The sequence below is a fragment of the Anabrus simplex genome, chromosome 7, assembly GCF_040414725.1.
Source record: "Anabrus simplex isolate iqAnaSimp1 chromosome 7, ASM4041472v1, whole genome shotgun sequence".
In the NCBI taxonomy this organism is placed as follows: Eukaryota; Metazoa; Arthropoda; class Insecta; order Orthoptera; family Tettigoniidae; genus Anabrus; species Anabrus simplex.
The window spans coordinates 155,214,652-155,238,552 of NC_090271.1; the positions used below are offsets into that span (position 1 = coordinate 155,214,652).

The following is a 23,901-nucleotide window of genomic DNA, read 5'->3' on the forward strand; positions in this document are numbered from 1 at the left end:
ATACCAAGTATCCAAAATTTCTAGGAGTCATTCTAGATAGGACTCTAAGTTTCAAAGAGCATCTTACCAGAACTGCCGCCAAACTCGGAACCAGAAATAATATCCTGCAGAAACTGTGCGGCACTACGTGGGGGTCAACAGCTTCTACACTTCAGACTTCTGCCCTTGGAATAGTTTATCCCGTGGCTGAATATTGTGCACCAATCTGGATAAACAGCGCTCATGTTAAGCTTGTTGATACTCAGCTCAACCAAACCATGCGTTTAATATCAGGGACAGATGTACTCCAACATACTGGCTGCTATCATTAAGTCACATACCACCTTCATCCATGAGAAGAGAACAAGCACTTATCAAGGTGTACAATAATATGTGCAACAATTCTTCTCTTCCTGTACATCTTGACCTCCCTGTTATTAACAGGAAGATAATTTGCTCTCGCCACCCTCCATTGAATACTGCAAGGAAGCTTGCTGAAAGTAATTTCACCCATGAATGACAGCTGGAAGCAATTATGGAAGACCTCTGCAACACCAGAACAGCAAGCTATGCCATGCATCACATCTAAGCCACCAGGTTTTGAGCTCACCGGAAAAATTTGGTGTACTCTAAACCGAATGAGAACTAATTGTGGCATACATGCAGAATCCCTTTATAAATGGAAGAAAATTCTATCTCCCAAGTGTAGTTGTGGTGCTGAAAGACAAACCGTTCAGCATATTATCCAAGAATGCCCTCTAACAGCCTTCTTAGGAGATCCAGCCGAGTTCCTGATGGCTACTCAAAATGGTGTTAATTATATTAGAGATACCAATCTGACATTTTAACTTAATGTGTTCAGACGTGTAAATAGTTTTAAAATAATTTTATTGTGATGGGATTGTAAACCATACAATAAATAAATAAATAAATAAATAAATAAATAAATAAATAAATAAATACCATTTTTTCTATGGGGTGGAATATTCCTCTGTCTCCTTCAGTTAGTGTCAAGAGGTGTTGATAATCCCATAGTTATCCCCTTAAGAATAACAATTGGAATGAAAAGAAAAATCCACCTAATCAATATACTTTATTGATGTGACTATATAAACACACTTTGTAGGACTAGTCTCAACCTTAAACTTGGGTCATCTTCAGCCACATAATCTAAAATTGATAAATATATTCACATATTTGTTCCTTAAAACAATTATCTGTCCATATTAACTACTAAGTTTGCAGTATAAATTAGACACCTTAATTGTTGCCAATCTAATCATTCAACCTTCGTGTCCATTGGCAGGTGACTGCTTGAAGGAGGATGGAAGAAAACCCTCGTGCGACATTTCGGCATCTGTTTACTGTCAATATTTCAGCCGACATTGTTGGAGACTATTTATTTGGACCATATGTCCTTCCTCCTCACCTGAACCATTTCTCGGTAGAATCACTAACTGGATTATTTGAAGATGTTCATCTGGATAATTGGCATGTGGCTGTGTCATAGTGACACTCCACCGCATTTCACTTGTTATACCACGCAGCACTTAAATGAGCATTATCCAGGGACATGGATAGGATATGGAGGGCCAGTTAAATGGCCTCACGTTCAATCACTTTAACTCCCATCAAAGTAGAAGGATGAAGTATTAATCAAACCATTGGGCATATTGTTTCTTTCATTCAGTATTTAATTCCTTTTACAATGTTGTGAGTAAAGGAAAGGAATGCACGATTGTATGACGACAGCAGTGCATCTTTGCTCATGTTAAGTAATAAAGAACATTACTGAAACTAACAGAGGAGATGAGATATGATCGAGTTTATTCCTTCACTGACAAGTGCGTCTTAATTACTGTGTGTGCAATTACGGCTGCTTAACAAACTGTGGGTATTACCTGTAAGAGACAAGGACAAGTCTACGCGAGTCGAACTGAGAAATTTGTGCATTCTCTCTCTTACTCTATCATACACTCTGCTTCCCCTTCCTTCCGTGAAGCACAGCAGCGGGTAGTGCTTTGTGCTCTGGCACAGCAAATACGGTGAGTTTGTCAATTTGAATCGCATGCCGGGAAGCAAGGGTGCCCATAGGATAGTTTGTAGGGGGGGGGGGGAGAGGTGGGGGGCTAGCCCTGGGGGTATGTCGTATTTTTAATATTTTGGAAGATGAATGGCGACTTGTATGCCACAGTAGAATACCACCCACAGTATCCCCTACCACTTCTACGTAATACTGAAAATCATTTTCATGAAAGCAAAACACCTGACTATATTAGAAGTTTTCCTTTCCCTGAGAGCTAGGGGGGTGTGGATGGTTACTCCCTTGCCACCGGGCATGAGCGCCCTTGCCCAGAAGTAACAAAGTAACCTCGTTTTTCAAAAGAAAAACTTTATCCACCAATCCGATTGTGCATTGTTCTTTATGTAACACAAAGAGCATCTCAGATTGTTTTGTCAGTATAATTTAAATACACCTTGTATACATTAATGATTTCTGGAGCATATTTCAGCTTTAACATATCTGTACATACACCTCTAAAATTTATATGAGATGTTATGCTTGCTATCATGTTATCCTTAGCTGATTTATTCACAGAGTTCAATTTCCTGGTAAGTTCCTCAATCTCTCCTGATTTCCACAACCATTCCTATTTCTTTCTAACCTCCATTTCCTCTTCTTTACTTTTCTGTTATAATGTAGTGGGTCTTTCCCATTTTTTACCACCTTTAAAGATATATACACCTGTTTCCACACTTCTCAACAATTGCTTTGTCCGACTCGTTGGCTGAATGGTCAGCATACTGGCCTTCAGTTCAGAGGGTCCCGGGTTCGATTCCCGGCCGGGTCGGGGATTTTAACCTTCATTGGTTAATTCCAATGTCCCGGGGGCTAGGTGTTTGTGCTGTCCCCAACATCCTTGCAACTCACACACCACACTTAACACTATCCTCCTCCACAATAACACGCAGTTACCTACACATGGCAGATGCCGCCCACCCTCATCGGAGGGTCTGCCTTACAAGGGCTGCATCCGGCTAGAAATAGCCACACGAAATTATTATTATTATTATTATTATTATTATTATTATTAACAATTGCTTTAAACCCATCCTTACAGGCGGTTTATATATTTATTTACCATTTTCCACCAATCATAATTACTTTTGTTTAAACCGACTCATCCATGTCGTTTCAACCATATGGTACTGCCTAATACTCCTATTCTTACAACCTTCCTTTCTGTCCCATTTACTTTTTACTGTGACAAAAATAGCATTTTGATCACTTAAATCTTCTATCACTTCAATTTCTCTATAGAGCTCATCTGAGTTTATCAATACTACATCTAGAATATTCTCCCCTTTAGATGGTTCTATCTAGTGATGGGCAACGCTCTCGCGAGAATCTCGAGACCGATCCTCCTGTAGTGCAAGCTGTGCGACGTACCAGTAACTACGACTGTAAACCTGATAGTATATCATTGGCAGTTATTGCGTGAAATAACGTTCTCATGTGAAAACGTGTGAGCCAATCCTGGAAAAGTACTGCATGTTCAACTATGAACCCCTTAATACCATTAACGAAATTGAAAACCGAATGTCAGTAACTTAAGCTGTTCACGAAATATTTGGGGTGGACATCTTAGTTTAATAACCCTGCATAATTTGTGAATAACTGTAGATAGTATGTACCACCGCCGTCTCAATCTCTATATAGGATTGAGACGGCGGTGGGATGTACACCTACTTGGATACTAGAGGCGGGCATTATTCGAACTTGAGACGGGGAAGATGTGCTTTGCTACATATGCAACCCCCATTACACGCAAGTGGAACGTGTAATCTAAAATGCTCAACTTTGCTCCAATTATTCTTTCAGCAGGGGTGATGGGCAACTCTCTCGAGACCGATTATCGTGTGCTGCGAGCTGTGCGACATCCCAGTAACTACGAGTGTACACTTGATAGCTATCATCAGCAGTTCTTATATGGAAACGTGTGCGACAATAAATTTTGTCAAAAGCCTAGGAAAGCACTGCATGTTGAACTATGGGCTCCTTAATACCATTAACGAAAGTGAAGACAGAATGCCAGTATCTTTAACTGTTCACGAGTTATTTCAGGTGGACTTCATAGCAGAATAACCCGTATAATTTGTTAATAACTGTTATTAGGATGTAAACCTACCTGGATGCCTCACAATCGTTGTCAGCAGGGAGCTTCTTGTGATTCAGACCGGGCCGGCGGTCTTCTGTAACTATTCCTCTTCATTTACATTGTGTGTTTTTAAGTGTCGGATCATCCCAGAAGTATTTCTGCCGACGTATTTTACTTCTTTTGAATAAACAACACAGCGAGCTGTGCTATGTGGCATCTCTTCAAAATAACCGGCATCCACGACTTATGTTGCATTTCGGACATAGTCTTCAAGTTGTCGCGTACAACTAGACACAATTACACATTGCACTGTCATGTACCGAAGTACCTAATTATTATTATTATTATTATTATTACTATTATTATTAACAAATACATCTCAAATGGGAAATATCCCGGTTGCAATGGTCACTTACAGTAGTGTAATAATAACCAGCATACTGATATGTGCAAGTTTTCCTTCGTAAGCAGGAACATGAGGGATTGGAATAAATGACCTACAGCAGTCTTTGATAGATTATCTTCCGGTATCAAATTGTTTAAGATGATGATGAGTGCTAGTGAAAAGTAAAAGCTGTAAACGACGGACACTGAATTTGTGATTTTCTGCTGGATTTAGAATGTTAAACTAGTAGTATTTCTTCTAATATTTTCTCTCCATGGAATTGCTTGTTGTTGCCTACTCTTGTTGTAGTTGTTGGGTAGTTATGTTTAGAAATACTTAAGTTGTGTGTGAATTTGTATATAATGATGCTGGATTTAGAAAGTTAAACTAGTGGCATTTCTTGTCATATTTTGTTTCGTTGTTGCTGTCTTTATAGTTGTAGGGTAATGATGGTTTAAATTCACTTTATTATAACTTGTAATGTTAAGCTAGTAAAAAGCTCAGCCTATAGTATTGTAAGCAGTAGTGTTACGGTAAGCACTGGAAATACTGAATTTGTGTATGATGATGCTGGATTTAGAATGTTAAATTAGTAGTACTTCTTGCAAATATTCCCTTTCTGTGGAATTATTTGTTGTACTCTTGTTGTTGTTGTTGGATAATTATGCTAACTTTACATATGACGCAAATACTCTATAACATTGTAGGGAATCATTTCCTTCGTCACCAAAATATCGGTAAACACAAGCAGGGGTCATAATATGATACTGCATGTGGGGTCTGATAACGATGTACACCTACCTGTCCAAAGAATTGGAGCAAACTGAAGCATTTTAGATTACACATTCCACTCATGCGTAATGGTGGTTGCATATGCAGCAAGGCGCATCTAGCCTCGTCTCGAGTTCGAATAATGCACGCCTCTAGTACCCAGGTACGTGTACTTACTGGAGCCGTCAGGTTCTGTACTTAAACCACTCATTCGTGTACCTACCAGTGCATACAATGCCAGAATGCATATCCTTTATAACTATGTTATACTGCGTCAAAATAGACCTCGGTAGAAATGAACACCCTAGCCGCTTGTTGACACGTATTTAAGAAATGGAGAAGGCCCGTGGTTGGCTATTCGCATACTTGGCACAAACAATATTCAGCTGCGGCTACCTGTAGGCCTACGACACGCTGCTCGACGCATAATGCGGGGACAACGCTCTCGAGATCCCTCGAAATAGTGCCTGCGCTAGTCTCGAGAAATCTCGAGACCTAGTCTCAGACTACCCATCACTAGTTCTATCACTTTCTTTTTCAGCTGTCCTTCCCCAATTAACTTATCTATAATTATTTTGTTGATCATGATTTCTGTCAGTTACCATTTGGTAAATAGAAATCACCCCACTACTATCACATTTGTTTCTGTGTCATTTCTTACACAGCTGATAATCTTATCAAATAAAATCTCCAATTCTTTTGACAAGAGTTGTGCAATCTGTGCGACATCCCAGTAACTACGAGCGTAAGCTTCATAGTTAACATCAGCGTTCTCATATGGAAACGTGTGTGTCGATAAATTTTATCAATAATTATCAATAATAACTTTCAATCATTAAGAGTGTATTGACAGTGTGGATCCAATAGTTTAAATAGTTTCTTTAATAGATTTAGACAAGTCAATACAGGATCGAATAAAATACCTATTACGGTTAAGTTTATTGACAATAAGCAGTTATTGCGTGAAATAACGTTCTCATATGGAAACGTGTGCGAATATAAATTTTGTCATAAGCCTGGAAAAGTACTGTGTGTTCAACTATGAACACCTTGATACCATTAATGAAAGTGAAAACAGAATGTCAGTATCTTAAACTGTTCACGACTTATTTGAGATGGACATCTTAGCTGAATAACCCTGTATAATTTGTGAATAACTGTAGATAGGATGTACAGCTACCTGGGTACTAGAGACGTGCATTTTTCGATCGTGAGACGAGGCAAGATGTGCCTTGCTGCATATGCAACTACCATTACGCACGAGTAGAACGTGTAACCTAAAATGCCCGAGTTTGCTCCAATTCTTTTGATAACAGTTATGGACAATGCTCTCGAGACAGATTCCCCAGTGCTGCGATCTGTGTGACATCGCAGTAACTACGAGCGTAAGCTTCATAGTATACCATCAGCGTTCTCATATCGAAACTTGTGTGCCGATAAATTTTATCAAATGCCTAGAAAAGTACTGCATGTTCAACTACGAGCCCCTTTATACCATTAACGAAAGTGAAAACACATAACCCTGCATAATTTGTGAATAACTGTAGAATGGGTATACACCTACCTGGATACCTCGCAATTGTTGTCTATAGGATAGCTTCTTGTGATGTGGGCCGGGCCAGAGGTGTTCTCTGCGACAATTCCTCTTCATCGATATCATCATCATCTTCTAGGTATTCTGCCTTATGGCAAGTCTTGTCATGGGATGAACCTCTTCCACTGTTGCCTGTCCTGCGCCAAGTTTTTCATGTCCGAATATTTATTTCCTTGGGTATTGTCCAACATTTGATATTTTTTCCTTCCTCTTCCTCGTTTGGCTTTCACCATTCCTTCTATTCCTTCTTTCAGTAAACAGTCCCTCCTCAAACTATGTCCGATCCAGTTCATTTTTCTCCTTCTAATGATTTGTAACATACTTCTTTCTTCTCCAACTCTCCGTAATACCTCCTCATTCCTTACCCGGTCTTCCCATTTCACTCATTCTATTCTCCTCCATACCCACATCTCTAGTGCCTCCAATCTTCTCTCATCTTTCTTTCTCAATGTCCAAGTCTCTGCGCCATACAGCGCTATGCTCCAAATGTAACACTTAGCAAGTCTTTTCCTCAAATCTTTGTTTAGTGGTCCACAAAATAATTTTGATTTTTTCTTAAAGCCTTCTTTTGCTACGGCAATTCTTTTCTTAATTTCTGTTGTGCAATACATATCATCTCTGATCATACTTCCCAAATACTTGAAGTTACTGACCTGCTCTATTTCTTCTCCCCCTATACTAATAGGGCAACTTCTACCTTTTCCTCCAATTATCATACTTTTGGTCTTCTTATTAATTCTCATTCCATATTCTTCTTGTTTCATGTTGAGTTTATCTAACATTTGTATCATTTCACGTTTGCTTTCTCCCATTACAACCATATCATCTGCAAATCTTATACATTCTACTCTCCTACCTCAAACGCAAACTCCACTATTTCCATTAAAAATTTTAATTGATTACTTCTTCGAGATAGATGTTGAACAGTGTCGGTGATAAAGAGCAGCCCTGTCTTACATCTCTTCCTAATTCAATTTCTTCACTCAACTCGTCTCCTATTCTCACTCTTGCTCTCTGGTTTAAATACAAATTCTTTATTAGCCTTCTATCCCTCCAATCAACTCCATGTTTCTTCATGATTGTCATCAATTTGTCCCATCTGACACAGTCAAAAGCCTTCTCAAGGTCAATAAATACAGCATAAACCTTCCTGTTTTTCTCTATGTACCTCTATCACCCTCAGAAGTCCAATGGCGTTTCTTGTTCCAACTCCTCTCCTGAAACCAAACTGTTCTTCACCTATAAAGTTATTCAGCTTTCCATATATCCTTCTGTTGAGTGTCCGCAGTAAGACTTTGGTTGCGTGTGAAATTAGACTCAATGTCCTATGTTCTTCACATTTTTTGTTGTTCTTTTCCTTTTCCATAGGGATTAAGATGATTTCATTAAAGTCCTTTGGCCATTTTCCTGTCATATATATTTGATTACATAATCCAATCAACTCCTTTCTTCCTTCGTTATTTAACGCTTTTAACAGTTCAACAGGAATCTCATCTATTCCCATTGCTTTTCTATTTTTCATCTCGTTCAGTGATGCTTCGATCTCTCTTCTTAGTATGGTTTCCCCTTTATCATCCCCTTTAACCATATCTTCCTCTAATTCAAGTTGTTCTTCATTTGGTCGACTGTCCCGATCATATAGCCATTCTATGTATTCTTTCCATCTTTTCATTATTTGTTGGGGTTCATATATCATTGTGCCATCAGTAGCCTCTATTTCCTTATTGCTGTTGTTCCTTCTCTTTTCTCTGAATACTATATTTGTTGCTTCTTTGTACATCACGTCATATTTCCCTTCTTTCTCCAGTTGCTCTATCTCATCACACTTTTCTGTCAACCATTTCTTCTTTGCTTTTTCTGTTTCTCTTCTTAATTCATTATTTAACTTCCTGTAGTTACGCTTTCCTTCTTCTGTATTTACTGTTTTCCATTTCTCCTCCATTTTACTTATCATTTCTGATGTTATCCATTCCTTCTTTGCCCTTTTCCTCTCCTTGACTCCAAGCGTTTTCTTAGCTGCTTCTTTTATCCCAGTTTTAAAAGTTTCCCATCTCCTTTCTACATTTTCTGTTTCATTTCCTAATGTATTATTGTTGCAATACTCATCCTCTAGTTCTCTACACTTGTCTTTATCTTTCAGTTTCTCAATATTAATTTCTCTCTTCTTTCCTTTCCATACTATTTTCAATTTAATCATTACCTCTGCTACAACTAATATATGGTCAGAATAAATGTCTGCTCCTGGGTAACATTTAGCATTCTTTAGGCAGTTTCTGTACCGTTGTATCATTATATAATCAATTTGATATTTCTTGTCATCTAATCAAGATATCCAAGTATACCTTCTCCTTTTGTGGTTGTCAAACAAAGTGTTTCCAACCACCATGCAATTTTCGTTACAGAATTCAATCAACCTTTCTCCCCTCTCATTTCTGTCTCCCAATCCAAATTTACCAATGGTCTCACCATCTGATCCTTCACCAACAACCGCATTCCAATCACCCATTACAACAATACATGCATTCTTTTCCTCTTTCTCAATGAGTTGATCTATCTTCTCAAAACACTCTTCTACCTCTTCATCAGAAAGATTACAGGTCGGCATATAAACTTGAATGATCACTAAGTGTTTTTAAGTGCCAGGTCATCCCAGAAGTATTTCTACTGACATATTTTACTTCTTGGCACATAGCAGGTATGACTTGACTAGACTAGAGAATGCACGGAAATGAAAATCAACTGCACAAAACAGATATTACAAGTCAATCCATGATGGTGCCATATATGAGACTGTATTTAATTGAAAACGGCTATTTTTGCACATAGCTATTGCATTTATGCCAACAAGCAAATACATCCCTCCACGGGATATCATCAGGAAGAGCATCCAGCCGTAAAACTGGGCCAAATCTACATGATACTGGGAAAATGAGCAGGAAGATGACATGCTTGAAGCCAACAACATTAAACTGTCCATAATTAAACATTCTCAAATATCACCATCGTCAGTTGGTCTCACATCCTCTATTTTGGGAACAACTACCACCACAATTGTGTCTGCCTCTGTTAGCATGATTAGCTATCGTCCTCTGGGGCCTGGGTTCGATTCCTGGTACTGTCATAAATTTAAGAATGACAGGAGGTCTGGTATGTGGTTAAAATGGTTATATGTAGCTCACCTCCATTGAGGGTGTGCCTGAAAAGAGCTGTACCACCTCGGGATGAGGACACGGCAGCTCTATAGCTAAATGGTTAGCGTGCAGGCCCTTGGTTCAGGGGTCCTGGGTTCAATTCCTGGCAGGGTCAAGGATTTTAAACTTCACTGGTTAATTCTGATGGCTCGGGGGCTGAGTGTTTGTGCCATCTTCAGCATTAGAATTCATCATTGGTAGGACCCCATACACACAGATGTGCCAGTTTGCCTACAGGTGTCGACTTGAAAGACTTGCACCAGGCTTCTCCGGAGGCCACACATCATTATTATTTCACCACAATTATGCTGGGAACAGGCAGAGTGGAAGGAGCAATTATTTCTGCTCAATCTCCAGTGGTCTCAGTAGTTCTCAAGTTGAAGTAAGCAAAAAATGAAATAATGAAAATTAGTGGTATAATAGGCAGACCATTAGATGCTCATTAAGAACCCTTGCAAAATTTACAGAAGAATTGTGATATGAGATAATAATACAACAAAGATATTACTAACAGGAGCACTAAAAATAAAACACCTAAAAGTAAAGTACAACGTATCATTGACCCAGCCAGGATGAGGGGTGTAACGTAGCGGAAGGTCAATGAACTGGGAACCAGTTGAATTCATGCCAATGACAGAGCAAGGTTTTTAAAAAAACACCTCACATTATATGCTGGAGTGGAGAAAAAGCAGGACTTCATTAATATCCTTTGTTTTTTTTATGTACAGCGCTCCAAGCGGTATACTGAAATTGTATGTCACACATGGTTGACATTATAGGTTATAGTTAGCGAATACTGCTAAAAACGTAAACATGTGCAGTAAGAGGCAACAAAAGTGTTGTTATAATGAATACGAGACAAACATAACAGATTTAATTTGAAAGTACATGAGCATGTTTGAAAAGTAAAAGGATGGACGGTTATATGACAACATTCAATATATTCTTAAATGAGTGCAATCTAAGGCTCTTACAATACCAGGGAAATGTGATAACTGATATAAGTTTTAAACGATTTTCAGGCATCCTTTTACTGCGGGAAAAAATAATGTAATGTGTTGCCAATGACGCAAAGGCAGCAGGAACATTTTTGCACAATTCTACACACTCTTGTCTTGCACTCATGAACACAGTCTCCTACAATTAAATGAAAAGAGTCTGAAGCACAATATCGAAGAATTATAAGCAACTGCTGCTATGGAGACACTGATAAATTTCAGTCTGTGGGAGACTTTAACCTATTTCCAATTTCTTCTAGTATCGTGTTCATTATGACTTTGGTAATTACGCATCTTTGTAGAAAACTTTCTTCTGACAACTAAAAGTAGTTTTTTCTTAGTATGGGTCGTCCATTGACTTCTTCAGTTTATAGATAGTTTTCATACAGCTGTTAAGAGGTTTAACACAGAGCTAGAGTCATGTTAATTTAACACAAGTATTTACAGTTTTTTTAGTGTTAAGAATTCTTGACGAGACGGCCGTTTTGTTATATTGTGTGTTAAGTCTACTTACCAGCAGTGTTCAAACTTAACACTGTTGAAGAAACTGGGCCTTAATCTTTTATTATGAGCGTTGTGTTGCCTTTAACTGCTTTTGTGATTATTAGATTATTGCTTTTTACTTTGCTTTTAATGCTTTTCAGAAATGAGCTTTGAGTTTTAAAATTCTGTTGGTTTGCTGAGTTTGAGTTTGATTATTTTTAGTGTGATATAGATGCTGATTCCCACAGGAAACCTGAAATATTTGTCCCAAATGAGTAAATTTATAATAGCAATTTAGTTGGTCTGTTATTGGACAATATAAATTTTCCAACTAACTCTTTCCTGGTAGCCAGCATTTCACCCCAGTGTGCTGACATTTTAGTGTGCTAAGTTGGGCAAAAGGGTGGCAACCAGGAATGAGTTGGTTGGAAAATTTATAATGTCCAATAACAGAACAACTAAATTGGTATTATATTTTTAGTGTTTCGTTGGTTGCCACGTTTTAAATTATTTTTCTATTTTGTGTGGATATTGTCGCATGCAATTTGAATGCAAGAAAGAAGATTTTCAGTCTGTCAAAATTAAAGCAGGATTAATAAAATCAGAAAAAAACGGAAAAATAAAACATTTGCTAACAGATTAGATATGAAAGATATCACTTAAAAACAGAATGACGTTTCATTCTTGAAAGACGACCATCAGTTTCTGTCAAATCACTCTTTTAATTTTACTGTTATCTACTGTCTGGCCAGTTCAGTCCGCTACAATACTGGAGTACACCATACAGCCAGCATCGCTATGCCGAATGTCACGCGGTGATAACTAACTCGGCTCCCCAAGGGGGCCAACGGCTTGTGACAGATAAGTTCCTTTCAGTGGGTGATAATCCCTGTGGTAGAGGAAATGCCACTGAAATCCATTATAAAGAATGTCAGGAGCAGCTATGCATCTGTACTCCATGTTAGGAGAATCCTAGTATAATTCACCTTTCTGAATAACATTCAGAATTGTAATTTGAGGATTTATATTCTTCTCCAGGTGACATTTTAGACAGCTGACCATGCAAAGTTTTTTGAAAAAGAATTCCACTGTTTGCAAACCATAAATTGCAGAGAAGACAGCAATCGGATTCTGTAAGCTGTTATTCAGAAGATTATGATGGATTGGAGCATCTGAAAACCCAACAGCCAATGCACACACTGAAACTATAAAAAATTAAACCTAAACAAATCTCATTCTTCTTGACACACAATGTTAAATCCCTGGGTCAAACAGGAATAAATAATGATAATCAATGACATCATGAACAAACACAAAATTCTAATCATGGCACTTCAAGAAATTAGAACGGCAATCAAGACCTTATGGAATCACAAGGATACTGACTTTATGAAGAAATCCCAGGAAAATGAGTCGTGAAAAATTGTCTATAATTTGGTAATTGATTTCTAATAAATCTCAAAATCATTGACTTGAATATAGAATTTAAATCTCAATTCCCCAGACTTGCATCCCTAACTCTGAAATCTGCAAATAAGGCCTACAGAATTATTAATGCACATGCTCCCACCAATAAAAATAAAAATAACACACTGAAGAACAGAGAAGAAACAGACAAATTCTGGGATCTCCTGTATTAAACATGAATCAATATCTCTTCATCAAACATTTAAAATTCTCCTTGGCAATTTCAACAGACAACTAGGCCAAAAAAAGAAGTACCGCGATGTCATAGGAAAATGTCCAGCACATAAATGAACAAACAAAAACGGTCAAGGATTGATTGAAATTTGCAGAAACCACAACCTTCTCTCAAAATCAACATGCTTGAAAAGCAAACCCCACAAATTAAAAACCTGGAAACATTATGACTTCAGAAAAGGTAAATGACAGCTAGACCACGTCTGCATGGATACATTATACTGTAGAGAAATCCACAATGTCAAAGCCCTAAAGTGTGAAGGCTCAAGGTCAAATCTCTATGTTGTACAGATCAAAATAAATTAACCCCAATGGTAAAAGAAAAAGCTCCAAATAAAAATAGGAGAAAATTTGACCTAACTACATTAATAAAAGATATGGAGAACTACAATCAAACAGGAGAAGGATCTATGAACATCAGATGACTCAAAGAACTGATCACCAAATTAAAATCGATAACAGAAGAGTTGGCTCCAATGAATCGCAGGAAGAAACATGAATATAGAATGTGATCAGGCAATAGAGAGAAGACACCAAGCTTGGATAAACCATCAAGCCCAAAGGTCAGAAGAATCAAATTTAGAACTAATGAAACAAAGTCACTCCATAAAATGATCAGACAAACAAAATGTAAACATCTTCAAAACACCCAAGAAAGGAAAGAAGAGAATTTCAAGATAAAACAACTGCAAAATTACAAAATCTTCAGCAGATATCTTCAAAAATATGAACCCTCAAATCGGAAATCAGGAACGTTAGCAGTAACCAAGAAAATGCAGAGATCCTCAAACTTCTAAACTGCAATGACCCACTAGAAACTTTTCAAGTGCATTCGGGAGATAGTGGGTTCAAACCCCACTGTCGGCAGCCCTGAAGATGGTTTTCTATAGTTTCCCATTTTTACACCAGGCAAATGCTGGGGCTGTACCGTATTTAAGGCCATAGTCACTTCCTTTCAACTCCTAGCCCTTTCCTCTCCCATTGTTGCCATAAGACCTATCTGTGTCGGTGCAATGTAAAGCAAATTGAAGGGGGGAAAAAACACCTTGTCACGTAACCACCAATACACCCATTTTAACTACTACTGATCTAATACATCCTCCAACCATCAACAAAGAAGAACTCAGAGCTAAAAAATTACAAGGTATGTGGTGAAGACCTAGCCTTTGCAGAAATATGAAAAAATGCCAAAAACACCTGCGATCATAAATCTCCATCAACATTTAGTAAAAAAGTGGATCATGAAGAAAATTCTGGAGCACTGGACCAAAGGAATAATCCATGTGTTATTTTAAAAAAAGGAGAAAAAACCAACCCAGAAGAGGGACTGTACACGCAATAAGAAATCTTCTAGGGTTATAGAAGAAGCCTTACGAATGCTAAGAAGGAAATTTTATGCTATTTTTGTAGAGATCACTAGGCTTTCGCTCTACTGAGCAGAAACATTTTACTAAGAAAACATGATCGGCAAGGACAACCCACTGACAGTTGTTATTAATAACATACTGTCATATAGTGAAATTGAAGACAGGTTGGCAAGTACAAAACACACAATACAAACAAATGGTGCTCCACAAGGTGACCCTGCCAGTCTGATATTCTTCAATATAGCTACTGCAGATATCACCAAGATATTAGACAGTAACACAGTATCAATATACATATATGCAGATGACATAGTTTTAGGATCACACAACAGAGAAGACCTACAAACTACCATGGACAGGTTATAAGAGAATGTGGACGACTATAGACTGACAAAATCTGATAAGACAGTTCTAATGATATTCAGAAAAGGTGGAAGAACAGCCGCTGTGGACAAGATGACGTACAAAAGACATCAAAATTATAAACACCTTTAAGTATCTAGGAATCACCTTCCAAACTACGACAACTTCCTTCAGAATACACATAAGAGAATGAACAGCCACAGCAATCAAGAGCATATATGAAGTAAACGAGCCTACCAGATTATCAATAAAAGCAGCTATGATACTTTTAACACCAAAATTCTACCAATAATAACATATGGATCCCCCATAAGTCCAACCCCTTGTCCACGCCGTGGGGGACGGGCAACAGTATGAAGTAGGGGATAGCCTGTAAGGGTGAGGTACAGCAGGGGCCTTGTGTGCCCCAGGACCGCTACGGTAACTGTGAAGGCCTTACAGGAACCCTGAAAAGTAACGGCTAACGGGGCTCTGGTGAAGTCCTGAACGACAACTGAGGCGGAGAAGGAGACCTTTGGTACGGCAAAGTTGGCGGAGGAGGCAACCCTTCCTCTTGGCATAAAATAAAGAGGAAAACCACTGCACTGTGGTGAAGAGGGATCTTCAAAGGCTAAGGGAGACTACCCCAACAGAAAACAGCAGGCTTGGAGGCATAGGTGGCAGCCCCACCACCAAGCTCGGGTGCTGAGGGCAAATAACTCGCACAACCTTAAATGACCTTATTACACAACCATCAACAATGAGAAACTGGACTGATCCAATGATGACTACCTTTGGCTTGAAAATGCTAACGAAAATTGGAATGTGAGGACTTTGCGGGAAAGTGGAAGGCTACAACAGGCAGTGGCCTGTATGAAGAGTTATGGTCTGAACATCCTAGGTTTGAGTGAGGTAAGATGGAGTGAGTTTGGGGAATTGGCAACCCATGATGGAGCTATATTTGTATACTCTGGAAGAACCGAGGGCAACGGAGCGAGTTATGGAAGTATGGGTATATTAATGGACAAGGAGACCAAGAGGAGCCTTACGGAGTGGTACCCAGTAACGGAGAGGATAATAGTGGCATGTTTTAAGACCAATATTAGAAATGTTGTGTTGGTAGTATGCTATGCACCTAAGGAGTGGGCGGAGGAGGAAGACAAACAGGCGTGGAATGGACATCTTAATAGTATGGTTAAGAAACAGAAAAGGAAGGATATCATACTAGTTGGAGGAGACTAATGCAAAAGTGGGACAGGACAACGAAGGACTTGAACATATTATGGGAAGGCATGGTTTAGAGAATGAAATGAGAATGGACAGCTGTTTGTGGACTTCTATGCAAGCCACGATTTGGTTATTGGTGGTGCTGTATTTCCATATAAAGACTAGCATAAAGTGACATGGGTATCACCGGATCATAGGACAGTAAACCAGATAGATCATGTGGCTATTGGACGAAGGTGGAGGAGTTCATTGTTGGATGTGAGGAACAAGAGAGGTGCGGACATGGTTAGTGATCACCATCTTGTTGTGGCTACCTTTAGAAAAAAGATCCAGGCACAAAAGGGAAGGATAGAGCAGACAAGCAAGTGATATGATGTTGGAAAGCTATGGGATGACAAATGTGAAAGAAGCGTTTAGGACAGAACTAAAGAATCGATTTCAAGCACTCGCTGAGATGGAGGACGAAACTATTGAGGAAAAATGGGTGAAGACTAGATCTGTATTTACTGAAGTAAGTGAAAATATCATGGGTTTTAAGGACAGGAGGAAAAAAAGACTGGATGACTGACCAGACATGGGAAATTATCAGACAAAGGAAGTAATGAACGCATATAGGACATGAGCAAGGAAGGCAGAATTGCAATCCAAATATGCTGCAAAAGATAAGTAAGTATAGAGAAGTGCGAGGAGAGATCAAAGGAAACGGATATATGACCTATCTCAACAAGCAGAGGAGGCAGCCAGAAAGGGAAATCTTAGAGAACTCTATACTATCACCAGAGTTCTGGCAAGGAAGCAGATGCAGAAAAACCTTCCAGTCGGAAACAAAGAAGGTATCCTCCTAACAAACTCTGAGGATCAACTGAAGCAATGGCAGGAACATTTCTGCGGTGTTAAACCACTCCTTGGAGGAGCAAGTAGATGCAGTAGTAGAAGAAGAAGAAACCCAGCCTGACCCAAGGATTAAAGTCTGCATTCCAACAGTGGAGGAAATCAAGCAGGCATTGAGAGAGTTACATATTAGTAAGGCAGCAGGAATTGACAATATTCCAGCAGAAGTCATGAAGGTTGATATGGATACCACTGCCAATATGTTGCAGCCGCTATCTGAGAAGATATGGGTTAACGGAGAAATGCTGACAGATTGGAGATGCGGGTTGCTGGGGAAGTTGCCAAAGAAGGAAGATACGTCAAACTGTAACAACTAGAGGGGCATTACGCTTCTTTCAATCCCTAGCAAAGTCTTCACCAGGGTTCTACTGAACAGAATTAAGGAGTACATCAATTTGAGGCTCTGACGGGAACAGGCAGGCTTTCGATCGAATCGCTCGTGTGTAGATCAAATAAACACCTTGAGGATAATTCTGGAACAGTGTGCTAAGTGGTCATGTCGCCTCTATGCAGTGTTCATCGACATCGAAAAAGCTTTTGATACGTTCAACAGAGAAGCTATGTGGAAGAAAGTGAAGCGGTATGGAGTGCCATTACAAATTATCAACCTCATTCAAGAAACGTACCGTGATTATACATGCAGAGTCATTTATGAGGGCCGTGTATCTGAGCCTATATCTGTACATTCAGGAGTACGCCAAGGTTGTATCCTGTTGCCAACCATGTTCCTGGTGGTGATTAATGTGGAACGTAGCGCAAAAGTGAAACATGGTATCCAGTGGGGATTGGCTAATAGGTTGGAAAACCTAGACTTCGCTGACGATGTGTGTCTTCTGTCTGAGGCACATGGTGAAATGCAATCAAAGATTGAAGACTTGGTAAAAGAAGGAAAGAAGGTGGGACTAACGATCAACTCAAAGAAGACCAAAGCCCTAAGGACTCACACTAACAAATTAGACCCATTTGTCTTCAGTGATGAACCTATAGAGGATGTGGATAGTTTCACCTATTTGGGCAGTGTACTTACCATAGATAGAGGAGCAGTACAAGATGTCTCTGAACGTATACTAACAGACATGGGAAATTATCAGACAAAGGAAATGGTGCCTTTGTTTGGCTCTATCCGGTATGGAAGAACAACAAAATATCTATCACGACCAAACTTTGCATTTTCCGAAGTAATGTCCAGGCTGTTCTATTATATGGGTCTGAGACCTGGAAAGTGACTAAAGTGATTACCTCCAAGTTGCAGACCTTTGTCAACCGCTGTTTAAGAGAGATTCTAAACATCTATTGGCCGGAAGTAATCTCCAATCATGAACTATGGAGAAGGGCGGGTGAAACCGAGATGGCCATACAGATAAAGTGGCGGAAATGGAAATGGATAGTGCATACGTTGAGGAAAGGGAATGAAGCCATTGAGAGAAAGGCACTGGATTGGAACCCACAGGGTGAAAGGAGGAGAGGAAGGCCCAAACAAATGTGGCGAAGATCTGTACACATTGAAGAGAGGTGAAGAGGTTGGCCGGCAACAGGATCAGATGGAGATGCATTGTTGATGACCTATGTTCCACAAGGAACAACAGGAATTAAGTAAGTCAATAACATATCACTTAGAACTGATTTGAGAAAAGCTAATGGTAGGTGACTTAAACACAATAGAAAATATGAAAGCCAGATATTTAAAATGAGTTTTAGGAATCTCAAAAATGACAGCCTCAAGAGTAGCATATGAACTACCCAACGGAACTTTCCTAATAAAAGAGTTCAGATTCAAACTACAGCTGCCTTCTATCCGTTCAGAACAAGAACTACTCAAATCCAGAGAAGAAAAACGAAAGTAGATTCACCTGGACTTCTACTCCATAGATGCAATGTTAGATCGTAATTGGACCAAATGATCGCATGCGCAGTGCTCTTACAAGATAGGCAATACATGGCTTTCATCATAAGATACGCATACAAACAGGTTTTCACAAACCAAGTGACGAATGTGTGTGTGGCTTGTGCACAAACGGTATCACTTCAACAAGTGTAAAGAAAGAACTGAATCACTCATGGAATATAGCGAAAATTAAATTAAACCAATCATACATATGTATGTCATGTTATAGCCTTTCGGCTGAAATAAATTCTTAATAATTACACAGGAATAACACTTCTGGACTCCACCTACAAAATTCTCTCTCGCATAATTTACAACAAGATCAAAACCACGCTGGAACCATAACTTAGGGAATATGAAGGAGAATTTTGCCCATACTGAAGCTGCCCGGACCAAATTCTCATCCTGAATAATGGAATATTACAAGTACAGAAATAAAAAACTATCTCATTCATATATTTTTAAAAAAGCATATGATAGTACATGTAAATGTGTACCATATCAGATGCTTAATTTCCTTATTAGTACCAAAGTATCCTAGTTTCTTACTTTTGATGCCCTTGTTTTCTATCTTTGATGTCCTACTTTTCTGATTTTTCATATGGTAACCCTTGTTAAATGCTCATATGTTAAAACCAACACAACATAACGAAGTATAGGTACTATGGCCATACAGGCAATAAAAATACAATCTGATAGGCACTTTGTACACAGAAATATTATTCATGTCTCACGCCTCTCACATAAAGCAACAACCCCTGGAGCAGTAAGTATTTTCAGATGTGACTGAACTTTCTGGAGTGAGTATTCTTTTCATAAAGTAAAAATATTACAAGTGCTTTATTGTTTTCTAAATATCAATATTATAAAAGTAAATAGTAGTAAGAGTCATATTTTGAATCTGTCACTGATTTTGAGGATTGTTCAATTATTTTATACAAATTTTAAAATGAATGATACAATTTCTTTTTAAAAATATCCCTATTCTACTCTGTATCATCACCAGCTATTATCTAAAGGAAACAACTCAAGATAACAAAATCTGTAAATCTGAACCTCTCTTCAGTCTCATGCATTTAGTGCCGTATGAGAGGTTGTATGTGTACATCAGATATTAGAACAAAGTAAAATGAAGTTCCAACAGATGACGAATTAAGCCCAAATGAGAGTTCCAGCAAGTTGCCAAGAGATGTCAGAAACAACTTCAAAGTCAGGTGCCAATTTACGTTGGTAGTGTTTTGGTGCTAAGTCCAAAATACGTATCTACATCATTACAGTGGGCCAGGTCATCAGCTGAAATACATATTAAAAATGGGTACATTACACTTAGGTGCTGACCAGAAATTACTGCACCCTTCTGAATACAAATCAAAAGGTCAATGACTCTCCTGCTAAAAAGGTACAGAATTGCTAAATTGCAAATCTTTACAGTACGTAGGTACATTATTTCTATTGATATGACAAGTTAGTCTAGAGGATTCTTCATTAATGTCACTACTGAAGTAGATCTTGTTTTTATACAACACTCTTCATAGTTTTATTATCATATGTAAATTGTAAATCCTCTGTCAGAAATGTGTATTTGCAGAAAATACAAATTTAGTATGCACTTTGAGAATGTTACATAGACGGATAAAGTATAACACGATCATGTATCATACTCTTCTCATCAGGTGGTGTTTTTTTTTTACAGATGTTCAGTTCACTAAAATACATTCACACAAAAAGAGAGAGGAGAGGGGGGAACCCACTTTATTTTGGACAGTTTGTTAAACATGAAAATATTTTAAGAGTTCCGTGTGCTTTTATAGTTAGTTATCAGGGGCAAACTTGGTCATGAATAACGAAATATAAAATACAAATCAGATACAGCGTAAGAAGGAAATAGAGACAAATTTATGAACTGAAAACAGGAAAAGAATGCAACTGACTGTACAAAGAGTTTTCAAATTACAACAAGAATAAGAACATTTAAGCTCTTTAAGTCTTTAGGCTTTTTCAATCGTGAAACTACCAGCGCTTCGCCCCAGTGCAGCAATGGGTCCATCAGGTGGAACGCTACACCCCTCCAAGACACTGGCACTAGTGCGCCGTTGAGACACCACTGCATTGTCCTACATAGGAGGCTTGCTAGTGCATAATCAGAGATTATTATGCAGAAAAAAAAAATGAAGGCAATAACTATTCTGTTTAACAGATCACTGGTACAACAACTATCAATAGCTTACAGCACAATAAATAACTCCTCATACAACAGAATTCTGATATCCTGGCATCCCTCAAAATCTGCTGCAATTGAAGGATATTGAAAATTATTTTTAATAACAGATCATTGGAATTTACATTAACATGCAAGTCCTACATAGCAGGCTTGCAGTTGTGTCTCAACAGCACACTAGTGCCAGTGTCTTGGAGGGGTGTAGCATTCCAACTGCTGCACTGGGGCGAAGCACTGGTAGTGTCACGACTGGAAAAGCCTAAAGACTTAAAGAGCTTAACTGTCTTTATTTAACATTTGCAACTGATGAAATTAAATTATGTTTCCTTCTAGGACACTTTTTTTTTTAAAAGAATAAAAATAACCACTAAGCTATTAAACACTCAGCAATAACTTGAAACATTCCCTTCCCTAAAGTTATAAGCCTAGAAGACAAGCTATTGTCTTAAATTTAAATATCTTATTGCACAATTTTATCACAAATGTGTCTGTTCATTATTATATTAATAATTGCACTCATTTACAGAAATATTTTATGTATAATGGTTGAAGAGATACAGTATATATGGTAACACAAAGAATTAATAGTATACATAAAAAAATATATGACAAGATTCAAAAAGAAACTGAACTACCTCATATTTCTGTATCCAGTTAACATGAGAATGGTTTTGTTATTGCATCCTGAGCTAGTCCGTTAAACACACTCACTATTGACATGATCTCAACTTTAGCCATTTCTCTTTCTTGCTTCTACAGTGAAACTGTTGCTTAAAAATCAAATTACAAGTATGTGTAAAACTGCACAATGACCCACACATAGTGGACATATGAAGACTCAACAGTCTGCTAAATATACATGATTGGCAGTATTTTTCTTATTTCTCAGGCAGGCTGAATTAAGTACCAAAATCCTTATTAAATGATATATAAGGGACAAACCTCGATTTAAACTTTCTCCCATGGTAAGTAATTTGAGCAATGAAAACGCTACTGCATCATTAGAACTAGTATTGGTACGTAATAATCATGTTTCCATGCTAGTGCATAATCAGAGATTATTATGCAGAATTGAAAAACAACAGAATTCTCCAAATCTGCTGTAATTGAAGGATATTGAAAATTATTTTTAATAATTTTAATAATTAAATAGATCATTGGAATTTACATTAACATGCAAGTTATTGTGGTTCTGAATCATCCCATTTCATACCATCTTATCTGTCTTCAATTTAATGGACACTAAGAATTGATTTTCAACTGAAGGAAGGACAGCAAAGCCAAGGACGTACTACAGTCTAAAATAAAGTGTGTAGAGTCTGATCAGCCAATGTAGCAACATCCTTGAGGTCCCACAGTTCTCTGAACAATGGTGATGAAGCAGAAGTCCAATGCTAGAAGAACGATACAATCTGTGAAGAAATGACTGCCAGGTTCTAAAACAATGACCTTTGATAGATTTGATGCACCAGCACTGCAGAAGAGATTTTAATTCTAGAATTGGTCTCTTCAGCCATCTAAGAACATATTGTTCATTAACTGCCTTCAAGATGCACTCAGAAAATAATCATTATACTTGCCAGTGAGCAAATGCCTCTAATACGGTCATTATTATTACCGTATTATACAAGAAAGGAGGATCAAAATAAAAGTTATCTTCAACTGGAAAATAAAACCTTATTGTATCAAACTATGTCATTGATTACAATCTGATTCACATTCATAAAACAAGTTCTACAAAGTTGCAACATGATCCAAAGATTTGAACTCTATTTCCAACTAATAACTTAGTTGGCATTAAGATACATCTCACTCATGTAACTAATTGACCTAGTGTGTTTTATATTAACTGTGTTCAGACTAACTTTATACAGCAACCATCCTCATCATTCACAGACTGAAGGAAGATGAAAAGACCACAGCCAAAGTGTTGAGTCACTGAGGTCTACTATGCAGTAAAATCTACAATAATTGCTACAAATATTTCCTATTGTAGTACTTAACCATACTTCAACAATACATAAAAACAGTCAAGATACATTCAGAAAATATAGGTATACGGGTATATTAACGAATTGTTTGAGACATGTGCAAAGGAGTCAACATTAACTCAAATGCAGCATCTTTCAGATTTGCTCCTCGTAGATTGGCCTCATGTAAGTCACTGCCAGACAGGTCACAATTCTGGAACAAAAGCAATTCTACTGAAGGAAGCTCGTATTAAAATCATGATGTCCATACAAATAGTGAAAAGAAGCAGCTTACCTCCAAGTCTGACCCTGCCAGAACTGCAGCACGCAGATCACAATTCTGCAGGTTGGCATTCTTCAAAGTAGCAACACGAAGATTAACTCCTGCCATGTTGCTGCCTTCAAGATCAGCTCCTTTCAAATTAACACCTTGAGTGGAAAACAGAGAGGGTATAATTAATTTCCATTGAAGCTATCAAAATGCACAAGAAAACAGAATTATAAAAGGTAAGGAATGCAATAATTTTGCCTAACTACAGAAATTTCTTTTTGATACTTTTGAAGAGTTAGCTTTCAAAAACATCAATAATGACTGTATTAAATAACAAAATATATTTAATTTACTAATATATATAGGGTGAATCACCTAAAATTTGCACCCCAAATATTTCTGAAATGAAAGGTGCAATTGATGTGCAGTTTTCACAAAAATAAGTGGAACCAAGAGCTCAAAATTGTT

The 23,901-nt window shown here is 38.0% G+C and overlaps 1 protein-coding gene across 2 annotated transcripts in view; it reads right to left on the reverse strand.

The window, feature by feature from the left end:
- Positions 1-19,799: 19,799 nt before the first annotated feature.
- LOC136877386 (BTB/POZ domain-containing protein KCTD9) overlaps positions 19,800-23,901 on the reverse strand; it is a 105,554-nt gene continuing 101,452 nt past the window's right edge. For both annotated transcript variants that reach the window (XM_067151382.2, XM_067151384.2), the window contains 2 exons: positions 23,458-23,591; positions 19,800-23,376 (listed from right to left, as the gene is read on the reverse strand). In XM_067151382.2, coding sequence (XP_067007483.1) covers positions 23,260-23,376; positions 23,458-23,591 — 251 coding nt within the window. In that variant the 3' untranslated portion in view covers positions 19,800-23,259. The remainder of the gene's footprint in view (positions 23,377-23,457; positions 23,592-23,901) is intronic.